Genomic DNA, 13,204 nt, shown 5'->3' with positions numbered 1-13,204 from the left:
AGATTAACAAAATGAGAATTAGTAAGGCTCTGCAGTATTTACATGATAGATCAAAGTCCTGACTTCCTTGAGAAATACTCTGACGTGGCTAATGACTTCTATTCCTCTGAGATTAAACTTCTGCTTGTGAAGCTGTGCTAAAGAGCAAATGATGCAGCTACTTCAGTTTGTCAGACTCCCTTCTTGACTTGAACATTTAAAGCTGCTGTACTTCAGCTGACGAACTGCAGGCTCTCCGTGCAAGCTTCAAAGCTATTCTATTATTTCAGAGCTCAGTATCATCCAATTCAGTTGCTTATACGAAATAGCTGAGTGGCTTTAGTTCAGTTTTGCTGTTCATAGCAAGTGAGCCACCAGCGTTGGTATCTCAGTTGGAAGCATTAACAGGGGGATCTGGACAGAAAAAATACGGAGATAAAATCCCTGTATTGGGATACATGCTTGCTTTAGAATTCAAGTGAAGATCACTGGGCTGGGGTGGGACGGATCAAAACATACTGACGATGGTCATACAGTACTTGTCCTGCAGATCAGCAGGGGACTCCAGGCTTGTTGCTAGATGGTAGATGTGTGGGGGTAAATCCAGATCATTTATTCGGAATTGGTGTGAAATTCTGGTGCTTTGGAAAACATCGTTTCAGGCTGAAGTTAGATGGATTTCATACATCCACTAGTTTTTCTTTACGAGCATGCATATCCACATGCTGAAACACAAGCTACAGGCAGCTAGTTTGTAACTCTGAAAATGAGAAGAGGGGAAAATTGATGTTGTATTTGCAGACAGTCAAGTAAATTTTATTAGGTGTTGTGGGAGCAAGGAGAATTACATCACAAACCCCCATTAGACATGAAGGCCTCTTCTGCGTTATCTTAATGGAAGTTGCCTGTTTATACTGCAAAAGAAGAGGTAAAATAGATGCTGTGCTATGAACTGGTACCGTGGCATCTTCCTGGTACAGTTCTGTCAGTTAGCTTACTGAGTGCATAGAAGCGTAGACGTAAGTAACACAGGTGTCCTATAAATAATTTTAGATTTGGGCAGTCAGTCTCAGCTGCACTGAGATGCTTCCAGATGGAAATATTCCATAGAATTTAATATCCCTTTCACTTCTCGACTTGGTTAAGGTTATGTGGTACCTGACAGTAGTTTTTCAAAATGTCAGCAGTTTTCAATTAGATACAGCATGTACATGAATTAGTACAGCAGCCAGTATTTGAAAGCTGAGTGCCCTTTTTTCCTCCCTGTTCCTGCCGTTCGCTCCAGCAGTGGGGAGCACTGTGTTGTCACGTTCAGCATGGCACTTGCCCTGTGCTGTGCAGGGAGTATGCCATGCTGCACAGCTTTTACAAGACACTCTGAGAGATCAATGTTGGGAAACAAATAGTTTCTTTCATATCACATCTGTTTCTCTTTTAGGCAACAGTTACCAAGGTCATGGCAATTTTGACTTCCCGCACGGGAATCCCGGTGGTACGTCTATGAATGACTTCATGCATGGGCCACAGCTGTCACATCCCCCAGACATGCCAAGCAGCATGGCAGCTCTCGACAAACCTCTCAGTCACCCCATGCAGGAATCTGTAAGTAATGGTGCTGTGGACCTAGATTTTCCTTCGTTGGGGGTAAGGAGCTCTCATCCAGCTAACGGACTTACCTTGTGAACTGCTTTTACTTTTTGTGGATTCCTCACTTTGGAAGTTTGTGAAATAGAGTAGTCTTGAGAAATGCCAAAAATGCCATTTTTAGTTTCTGGTCTTTTTGAGTTTTTGGAGAAGCATTTCTGAGCTTTTTGAATTGTCACTTAAGCTTGTTTATCTGAAAGACACAACCTGGCTTGGTGTGCTTGTATTAATCGTTGTGCTTTGCGCTGACACCTGAAAAAAACTAGACTTCATTTGCTAGGCCAGCAGGGTCTGTGAATATCCATCTTCAGCAGACAGCTTGTTATATAGCAAGACATTGACTGACTTCACAGCAGGGACAATATCTTCCCTGGCTTTGTCCCTGAGGGCAAAATTTGCATCAAAGCATTTTGAGGGGGAATCTACCCAAGTAGCATGAAAGGCACCTTTAAGCTGTTGGGAATAGGACAAGCCTGTACATTTCAAGGAGAGATGCTGCCACTGGTCTGAGAGTGTATCAATGTAAGAGACTAAAAAATGGAGGTTCCTCGGGTCTCAGATGGAGAGGCAGAACTGTGCGTTGGAAAAGCAGCTTGCTCAGAGCACTGAGTTTTATATACAGAACTTTATATATCTCCAGAAAATGCAGTACTGCAGTAGCTAGGTGATAGAAAAGCTACCAGCAGCATTTAGCTCTTAGGCATGGCTAGTCATCTATTTTAACTCTGTGGGGGGTGTGTGTGTATACATCCTTTTATGTTCATTTAAGTTACAGGGCAGGGGCTTTATAGTGTGCTGTTACTGCACAGGAAGGATGTTTAACTTGACAAGTCATCTGTGCCATGTCTTTAGTGAATACTAGAAAGTACAATTTCAGAATGTAATGAGGAAATGTGGTAGCAGATGCTCAGCAAAAGCCTACTCAGTCAGTGTCTCCTGTAGCTGGCAGTGGGTTTTCCAAGGAGGATGGTGAGAAATAGAGAGAGTTCTCAGTATAGCTTGGAGAGAGCCCAAGTAACAAGACTGTCTGCAAAGGAAGAGACCAGAAGCTCTACTTTACCGCTTTACGGGCTAATAAAGGACAGAACAAACATGCTGTAAACTTAATTTTACATTGGCAAATTCCACATACCCAGCTCAAAGAGCAGTCTGAATTATCTGCATCAGAACCAACCATACAGTATTAGAATATAGTAGTGAGGGGAAATACAACCAACCTGAACCACTCACAGCTGCTTTCCTTTGAATCAAAGCCACAGGGAATTATTCTTTGCCTCCCATTACCTGACACCTGCCTCTTGACTTCGTCAGTTAACTGCTATACCTTTGCTACAGTAGTTGCCCCAAGGAAATTTCTGAAATGGTAGGATATGAAGTGGTTGAATATGAAAGTGAAGAATCTGTGGCTTTCTGAAAATGGGACTGCTTACAGATGATAGCAAAGGTGAAAGTTGCTCAAGGCTATGCATGTTCCAGAGCTGTAAGAGGGTATTTGGGCAAATGTTAATAGATTTTTGCTTCTGTGGGCCAGTCTGTAGCAAATCTGATACTTGCTTATGATAGCTGGCAATTAAAGTAAACCTTTGCCTCACTTCTCCTTCATCTATAATGATACGCAAGCTATACTGTTTGGGAACGGGAAGAGGCACTAAAACAGATACCACCTAGTTTGTGTCAATGGCTGATTTTCTCTAATAAGGATCAGTTTTCAGGTCTATTAGCACAAGGGAATTAGATTGACCTTGTCAATGTAGCCACATAGTCTTCAGGCTACATTTGAGGACTGTTAGTGCTCCCACATAGCTTTTTCAGTATTATAAAGTCTCTGCTTTCGTCTTTCCCTCTTTTTCTTGTTCTTCCTTTCTTCTTCTTCAAAAATGAACTGTTTGTTTGTAGCAGACACTCAGGAAAGGCAGCTTTAAAATTACTGCTTTTAGAGAAATGCATGCCATTAACACATTCCTAAATTGTGTAGCTGAATGTCTTTGGACAAACATCTCTGTACAAAAATAACTATAAATCAGACTGTGTAATTGAACTAAGGTTTTAAGATGTTGCCTGTGCTCTTGTCTGGCTTTCTGTCTTTCCTTTTTATACATTTAAGGTGTATTTTCTTTTCATCTACTATTCACTTTGACCGTTTATTGTTTACAAAGTGAGTCAGGATCAGATGTTTGGTCCTTTTAGACCCAAGGTCTGTCTCTAACAGGAGCTGAATGCTCGTGAGGAAGTTCCTAATTTTCCTGTTAGGAAGATTTATGTGGTGGCCCTTATGTAATGGTAGGCAGAGAAAGTTGATTCCTCCAATGTTTGCCCAACGAAGATAGGGCTGGGTAACCAGGGCTGGATCATCAGAGCTACCTTCTCTCAATACCGCTGTTCTGCTCCTGTGGAAGAAGAAAAAAATCAAGACCTGAAACGTGGCTAGAAGGAATACCTCCTTCCCAGTGTAAAGTGTTGTGAGAACTGTAGAACAGATGCTTCTATGTCAGTGCAAGATGGCTACAAAATAGCTGCCACAATCGCATCATGTTTGTTTTCAGAAATGGTAAACAAGTTTTAGACAAAGGTGAATTCAGAGTTAGCTCTAGCTTAGTGCTTATTGCAGATAGTGTTAAGGAGTGGTACATGACTGAGCGATGGATGATCACACTATGGTTTCATATACACAGTGAGGTGATACGAGCTGGTGCCACTGTAAAAAGTCATCGCTCTTGTTTCTATTTTCACTTTTCCTCTCTCTCACACCAGCACAAGTGTTACTGCAGCCATGAAGTGATCTGGGTAGTGATTGAAAACTAATTCAGGGAAGGGGGGAGTTTAGCTTTTATCCATGTCAATTCCCCAGTTGAGTTCACTGCATTTCTGCAAGGATGCGCCCAATGACAAAGGCATGGATGGGAAAAGTGGCCGAGAACAGCAGCAGGGCAGGATGGCATCTTTCAGTGGTTCCGCCAGCTAACCCAGCAAAAGACTTGGTAAAACTATGACCCCAGTAATGGAGAGAGATATAAACCATCGACTTAACCTGCTGATCTTTTTTTTCACTATCAATTTTCTCCTGAGATTAAAGGAATATTGTTCTGCAGCCGGGAGGTCCCATTGCTCTACCGCTGTACATCTTGGCACTCGTAGAGGTCACTGTTGGGGTCGTAAAGAGTTGTGTTGTTTTGTGTTATTAAGCTGAAGATGTAGTGGTGTCTGCTATAAGCTTTTCTTTTATAGATTGTAAATGTTTTAAGAGTGCTACAGTTACACTCCTAAAAACAACTCTGGAATTACCTTGCTATGTAAACAAAGGCAACTTTGTTAGACTCTGCATTCATAGTGTGGATTAGTTTTTTTAAAATAAAATGATGGGAGTTGCAGATGCAAGCTGAACATATACGAAGCGTATTGCTTAGAATGTTTATGCACCATGGCAAACTTATCGTTAGTTAGCTGAATGCAAACAGAAAAATGTTGAAGTCCTGAGCATTTTGCTTTCTCACAGGTAGGCTGGTGGAGTCTGTGGCCTAAGTCTGAAGGATTTTGAACCTGCGATGGCTGTTTAAGATTCTGGTAGCCCTCAGTCTTAAAATGAACAATTACACCCTATCCAACAGTTATCTCAGGGCCCAAGAATACTGCCTTATCAACTAAATATTTTTAGATTATATATATATATATATAAAATACTTGCCTATATAAACATAATGTAGAATTTCTAACCTGCTTATTTGTTTTGAAATACCTCTAAGAACATATGAAGGCCTCTTGGTTTAAATAATTATTGGTATAAACATGCCAGTATGACTCTTGCTTTGTGCGTTCAGGGATAAATTTAAAAGACTATTCAAGATCCTGGTTTGGTTTGGTTTTTTTTCTGGAAACTGCTTTCCCACCTTAGCAACACTGTCTTAAATTGCTTTTTACTTTTTGCTATTATTAAGCTTTCTTAATTTCCACACTTTCTGTTGCACATGTCCTCAATGAATGAAGAAGGAAAGAGTACTATTTGGGTAGACATCTGCTTTCACTTGGACTTTTGCAAAGTTTTTAGGCTGCAGATTGATTTACATTAAGATGTGGTCTGTGCACAGATTTTGAACAAGTTTACCCCTAAGGTAATAACAATAATGTTGCAGAATACTTCTCAATTAGTCAAACTGTGACCCTAATAGAGAGAAGAGTGTGTATCAGGACTTTTTAACAGTTACTTTAAACTCTCATACGGGAAAGAGGCCCAAATGAGGTGTTGCAGTTAGGATCCTGCTCGTTTCCACCAACTTTCATATTACCACAGTATTGAAAAGGACCTCCATGTAGCTGAGTATGACTGTCCCAATGGATCAGTATTCAGGTTTCAGTTTTCATAAGAGTGGTGAAATGTATTTTTTTTAAATGCTTGTTTCTGTAATTTTTTTAAATTTTGTGGGAATATTTTAATTAAGTTTCGTAATAACCTCCCTTTTGCTTTCCAAAACTGAAGACTAAGGTTAAAATAACCTTGCAGTTTACTGTGATATGAAAGGGTCAATGCTGACATAGCATTTTGCTGGTTTCTGTTGGCTTGGCTGGATGAATTTCATGCTGTTGTTGTATGTATCTGTTCTTTTATTTCAGCTCCACTTTGTGGCAATATGTAGCATTCCTCAAAAAATGTTTACATTTTTTGCTTCTCCATATACCCAATTAACGTGAGACATCTGATTCTGAAGCATTCAGACACTTCTTTCTCATGGCACCAAGGTCAAGCCCCAAAGAATCCACTAGCATTAAATGTGACATGCAGCAGAAGGAAGAATTGGGCTTGTGCATTTTTGTTGCTTCTCTGTCATGTGAGGAAGCCTTTTCCCCCTTTCTTCCAAATAGGGTTTGGAAGATGCATGTGGTTTGGTAGTTTATTCCCCATGGAAAACATAAAAAATACTAAGCTTTTGCTAGAGAACTTATCCACGGCATGAATACAAAATAGAAGTGTGATCATGAGCTTAGTTTAAGCTAATGCATTGTAGTTTGCAGTCAGCAGGTATGCAGCCACCTACAGCAGCTCTGCTGATGGGTGGGGAGCTCGCTAGCTGAGCCGACTTGGGTTTTTGTCAACCATCAGAACCTGTGAATATCAGCGAGGAAAATCTTCAGCCCTTAAAAGGGGTGTTGCATTCTGAAAAGAAAAGGAGGGGAGGAGTGGGAAAAGGCTGGTGTTTGTAAGATGTCTGTAATGAGCTGAAACCCTAATAGGCAGTGGTGTCAGGAAGCTACCCAATAAGGGAGCTGAGCAGAAATGCGTTTTCTCGGTTAATCAGTTTCCTGGCTTAGGCATCGTTATTCAACAAATTCTCCATTCATTCCTGGAATTGTTTAGGGCAAAAGCATCTGCCTCGCTAATGCTGAGCAGCACCCATAAGCCTCCTTCCCTCCTTTTTGGGGTTCGTTATTTTGCATCTTCCAGCGCAGTTTCCCACATGACAAGGAAGCAAACCAACAGCACAAATCCAATGTGTTTATCTCCCCCTTACAGATAACCTTCAAAGAGCTGAAACACTTCCTCCAGCATTGGGATATGGAGTTTTCTTTTCCGATTGCGCTTTTTTGTTTCTTTTTTTGGGTCTTTTTGGTTTCTTTGTTGTGTGTGTCTTTTTTTAATTTATTTAAGTTATTTCTTTTTGTAACATGTGGTTACAGAGTCAGGCACTGCGAGCACTGTACCTTGTGGCCTCACTTTCTTTTCCTGCTTTTTTCCTCCTCCGCAGATCCCTCATCCCGGCAGCACTGATCAGTCCCATACTTCCATGCAGCAAGGTTTGCACGTCCCTCACCCCAGCAGCCAGTCAGGGCAGCCATTACATCACAGCGGGCCTCCTACCCAGCAGTCCCGGCAGCCGCCCCCGGCCGCTTCTAGCAACCATCCACACAGTGACCTGACCTTTAATCCCTCCTCAGCCTTAGAGGGTCAGGCTGGTGGACAGGGAGCACCTGACATGCCGGAGCCCTCGCTGGATGTAAGTCTGTGTCATACTATCATCTGCCTGCCATAGCGTGTGCTTCGCATCGCGGCGGGAGGGCAGGGAGGGTGCGGGGACGGGGAGCCGCTTCCACAGCACATGCCATCCTTTCATGCTTTGGTACATGGGTGCAGGTGCTGCAGCCGAGGTGACAGGGCGCTCCTGGCTTGCTGGGAGAATGGTTTGAGCGGCTGTATGGCATGCAAGCCATAGCCTCTTCCTAGCACCACGGCAGGCATTTCTTCAGATGGCAGTTCAGGTACCAGGCTGGGAGCCATCTCTTACCTTCCCCCTCATCGCTGGACAGGGGCTCCCGTGTGCTCATCTAGACCCTGAAGCCATCACAGTGCCTGAATAAGAGGAAGGACGCAGCTGTGTGTGGTTCTGACTGTGGCGGAGCTCTGCCAAGCAAGCTGCACGCTGAGCCCTGCAGCATGCCTGGCCAGTGGGAGGGGGATCTGTGCTGGCCCACCCCGTGGCACTGTCCCTGCTCCCTGCGGCCAAAAGCATGTGCCCATCCATACCTGCTCGTGCGGGTAGCTCAGCAGCACAAGTTCTTCCTCCCGGTGTGCCACATAAGAAAATAAACAACCAGGACGTCTTCTGCCTCTTTAGCCGCTATGGGAGACAGCTCACAACTAAACAAAGATAAACCTAGTTTTAAGGCCAAAAGTAATCTTCCATCTCTTACCATCCATTCAGTGGAGTCGGAAGTGAATTATCTGAGGTATCTCTCTGGTTAACCACCTACCTCCCAAAATACAAATTCCTTAGCACTAGGATTGGATTTTTGTTTGAGTCGTGCGTTCCCGTATGTATATCTTCTGTCTGTTCTAAAGTCTGCTGCTGCACAGTGTAATTTTCTCAGAGAAATGTTCACCTCTGTGCCTCAGATTTATATCTGTATTTACTGTTGCTGTATACTTATGTCTTCCCTGTCACACACAAGCGCTGTCCCGGCAGGTAGCCTCGCAGAGGGGAGGGAAGGGGTTAAGGGAGGGATGGATGCTCCAGTTACAGGAACAGTGCTCAGTGAAGTAACTTCTATCTGAACCAGAGTGCTGCTGTTTCACACAACACAGTCACGTGCACATCCTTTGGGAACGATAGTTCGTGTGGCAGTTAGAGTTCTGAACCTTTAAGGACCCCATATAAGCAATATTAATAGGTGAAATAAAAATGTCATTTTTTTCTTCAAATATTTAAGCAACATAAAGTATGCTGTTACGGGTCAGGCACTCATTCCTCGGTGAAAAGCAAAGTAGAAAAACCTGTACATTTATCACAGTACCGTGGTTATCACTGATGGAGGCATGCTGGATTCTTAATGGGAGGCTGAAATTATCTTAGCTAAATGAGGAGGCAAGTGCTGTAAAGTGTGGGGAATATAGTTCTTTGAAGTATCTGTGAGCTCAATCATGATCAGATGGATTATTTTAATGGGTTTAACTTTCAGTGGCTGTCTTATGGAACCAGGCTGAATAAAGTCCCATGCAGCAAACCAAACAGGGGACTGTACCGTGGGCAACTTGGTCTGCTCCCTACTGACACGGTCACATTAGTTCTTTAGGACTTCAGTGTGATGCAGTCTTAGGTTTAACCTGGGTTAAAGGATATACCGTGTATAGATACAGATACAGCTGATCTGCACTTACACCTAACACAGCAAAGGCACAAGACTCAAATGACTGGTTAGACCTCTCAGGTAGTCACTTCAGGAGCACTGGGTGCACCTCTCCAAATTCTGCCTCTAAGTCTAGCGTATTCCTGTAGCTTTTGCCCCCATCTCCCTGCGCAGCCCCCGGCGCTCCTCTGTCTCTCAACACCCAGCAAGCCCTTTCTGAGGTCTCTGGTTTTCACACCAACTGGGCAGGAGGCAGGCTGTGCTGCCTGGCCCCTCTGACCGAGGCAAGCCGAGGTCACCCTCAAAACTTAGAAGACTTCATCTTCAGAGATACTGAGCATATTGTTTAAAACTTTCACCTTTCTAAAAAAAGTTTTTAAATTATCCCTTGTATACAAGAATGAGTCTCAGAGATGTTATGTTAAATTTTTCAGAATTGAGTTGTAAAATCGTAGTTGTAAAATTCGACCATTTTTTACTTTCTACACGTTTGGTGGGGCCACGGTTTTCTTTTGGGCATCTAAGTATTAAGTATTCATTAAAAAATTATGATAGCAGGTGAAATACATTTAAAAGCCTCATATCTTTAGCCTAGTACTATGACAATAGCATTTTTACCATGAATAAAAGGAGGCGGTATTTTAAGAAAAGCATTCCTTCCAGGTGATTCTGTTTATGTAAACTTGACATTGCGTTTTTTCCAAAATGCTTAGGAAGTAATAAACTTCCTTCTGCATTTCATGTTTAGCTTATTGAAAAATATGTTCATCCATATAACATTAGAAGATGAAGCTGCATTTGCACAGGAGTAATAGAAGCATAAAAATATAATATTTGCATGCTAAATGTGATGCAGTCAAGCTTTTAATTTTATAATATTTGAAAACATAGAACAACTTAAAATGAATTTCTCATACCTACTATTAAGTTTGTTAAAGCAGTCCATATTTTTCTGTCTTTGCTTTAACACAACACTGAATATAAAGGGAGTTTATTACAAACTCTTCCCTGCCATTTTTTATGTATGACGCTTTTACTTTTGACTAGAATATGGCAAGATGCAGAATAAAGCTGAAACATCGCCTGGTACACAACCCGGGAGTTACGATTTGCTTGTTATCTGTCAGATCAAAAAGAATCTGAGTGATGGTTGGAAAAACAAAATTTTCTGTTTGAAACACAGTATTAATAAAAATATAAATAAAACCCCCACAGCTATTCCTTTTGATATTTTAAAACATTATGGAGACTAGTGCATCTTCTGCTGGATGGGGTGTTATGCTCCTGACCGTTTAAAATGTCTGGAATTGCATGTGATGCTGTAGTTGAGTAAGTACTTCCAACCACTGTAAACTCGCTGCCACAGAAAGGAAAAGGACTCACCCACCTGCCTTGCCACTCCTCTCCCTGTACTCTGTCTCAGTTGGGTTTTTCCCTGGTTCTTTTTTTTTTTTTTTTCCCTTTCTTTCTGGGCTAGTTTTAACCCTGGGTGAGTTCCCTTGCTCCAGCTCACTGCCCCGGAGCTTAGCACACATCAGCACACAGAGGCGTTAGGGGGTGGCTGAGGGGTGAGGAAAGGACAGGGCTGCCTCTTTCTGTAGGGGTGCAGCCTTCAGGTGATCGTCACACTGACATGTGCGAGTTAGATAGACCAGTCTTTGTTGATCTACCTTAAAGCTCAAATACGTATTACTCAAACTGCATGTTTCAAGTTTTTATTCAGTGTTTTACATGAAACTAACATACATAACGAGCATTTATTGAGAATTTTTCATCAGCATCACTAGCCAGGAAATATGCTTTGTTTATTGATAAACTTTGTGATGGGCAGGTTGATTGAGAAACCCTAACTGAGATGGTAGTCTAATTCACAGGTGAAAACAGCAATACAGACTTTCACAAACAAGTGGCTACTGCGTCATCTTAGGGTGTTAGATTTGTGTCGCTGCCTTCCGATTTATTTGGATATATACATAGAAAGCCAGTTTCCAGGAATGTGTGGTGTTTAATCCCTTTTTTCCTCAATTGTGTTTCTGTTATCTGTAATTTTCCTTTTATCTTTATATTTTATAGCTGCTTCCAGAACTCACAAATCCAGATGAGCTGCTTTCGTACCTGGATCCTCCTGATTTGCCAAGCAATAGCAATGATGACCTTCTGTCTCTCTTTGAGAACAACTGAAACCATATGTATTCTCCCATCCCTTTCACTTGTTCACACGTGTGTGGCTGCACAGCGAGGAATCTTAACACTCCTTTTCCACAAGAGAAGAAAAAAAACCTCACAACTTGATCCAATGGTGCACTCCCTGCTTTCTTCATCTCAGAACTGCTTTTCTCAGCTTCAGAGACTGCCAAAGTGACGGGAGAAAAAAATACAAAAAATAAATAAATGCAGTAATCTCCGAGTCTGCCGTGCTACACGTGACAGAGAAGCATAGACAGTTGTGCAGCTATTGGAAACCCCATTTGTTGTTCAGCCTCTAGAGAGAGAGTTCTGTGATTAAACATAGTGTGAAGTAACTTGGCAAAAACGAATCTTGGCAAGGGAAGAAAAGGCAACAAAATGGAACTGTCTTTAATTGACCCATCTCAGAGTGTCCTTCCAATGCGTGTTCTTCCATTTTTTTGAAACTCTATCTCCCTCCACCCCACCTCCTCTCTGCCCCCCTCCAACCACAAGTTGGCATTGGAGTGATTGTCCTGGCCACACACAAAAAGAAAAACAAAAACACGTACAAAGCTCAAAAAAGCACAAATCCTACAGTCAAGTGGCAAAGATAGGGAAGACATACAGGCCCATCGGAGGGAGCCAGCAGTTTAGCTAATGCAACATCAGTCACCAAGTCCTTAGAATCTCCAGGCTGCAGCCGTGGGTGTTGGTATTTCTGCAAACGCAGGAATCTTAACCACCTCTTTGCAGAGGATTCCTCTGGCCAAACACACAGATTGGAAACACCCAGGAAAAACAATTAAAAAAAAAAGTTTGCAATGTTTAGGGATTTTTTTTTTGTGGTTTTGGTTTCAAATCAGTACTGTTTGTGGCTGCGTTAACATCCAGCTGTTGAGATTGCTGTAATAGATCTTTTTGCCATGTATGCCGTATGGAATGGAAAAGAGAGGGAGGGGGGATGCAAACCAAACTGTTCCTGATTATTACCTACAGCCTTCGGTGCCCCAAGCATTTGTGTCACTGCACTGCACAATACATACTAAGACAAGCTGAGTTGAAGGCAGCCAGGAAATCATTGCAGGATGGAGGGAGAGTAACATCACTATCTGCATAATTATTTTTAATAATCGGCTTGAGAAGGGGCATTGACCTTGGAGAGATATCTTACAGCTTCACTTTTGTTTTGCTTTCCGTTCCGTTTTTGTGATTGTTACAGACAATTCTGCCTTTTTCTTTTCTCCTCCTTCAGTTTCTTTTTTTAAACTTTGGCTGCCGGGATGAGCTCTTTCTCCTGAAGGACCGGGCATGGGGAGAATAAGTAACTGTCGGTAGATTGCTACTGCCCTCAAGAGACCCTGCTGCCACAATCACTGTCTTGCCCCTGTGATCTGTGCTTCTTGTGTGGTTGCTGCTCCTGCATGAGCTTCCTATTGCTTCTGTGCCCATTTCTGTGCTCTTCGTCTCTCTCTCTCTCTCTCTCTCTCTCTCTTATAAATGATGTACAGTAGCTGTGTAAGAAGTGCATGTGTGCCAACTTTGCCCTTGTGGTGCAACATTTCAGCTTTTGCCCACTGTACAGTTATTGGTTTTGTTTCTTTTTGTTACTAAAGCAAATTTGACCCTACTCCTTTTCCTCATCCCAAATCCAATCAAACACCTTTCATTTGCTCGCCACAATACGTTTTAAACTGAAGTGCCAGGCAAAATTTTGTTTGTTCCTGTCGGTTTGACTAGATAGCTTCCTAGCCCTTGTGTTTAGTTCGCAATGCTGTAAATGGCATGCTCTGTGCTTACGACT

The 13,204-nt window shown here is 42.3% G+C and overlaps 1 protein-coding gene across 1 annotated transcript in view; it reads left to right on the top strand.

Annotated features, from left to right (window-relative positions):
- LOC104076369 (zinc finger MIZ domain-containing protein 1-like) overlaps positions 1-11,822 on the top strand; it is a 36,533-nt gene extending 24,711 nt beyond the window's left edge. Inside the window, 3 exon segments of the mRNA XM_009577210.1 lie at positions 1,418-1,581; positions 7,359-7,607; positions 11,308-11,822. Coding sequence (XP_009575505.1) covers positions 1,418-1,581; positions 7,359-7,607; positions 11,308-11,415 — 521 coding nt within the window. The 3' untranslated portion in view covers positions 11,416-11,822.
- The last annotated feature ends 1,382 nt before the right edge of the window (positions 11,823-13,204 follow it).

This window comes from Fulmarus glacialis, unplaced genomic scaffold (assembly GCF_000690835.1).
Source record: "Fulmarus glacialis isolate BGI_N327 unplaced genomic scaffold, ASM69083v1 scaffold1240, whole genome shotgun sequence".
Taxonomy (NCBI): Eukaryota; Metazoa; Chordata; class Aves; order Procellariiformes; family Procellariidae; genus Fulmarus; species Fulmarus glacialis.
Note: the sequence above shows the minus strand (reverse complement) of the source record. Positions and strands in the feature narration are given on the sequence as shown.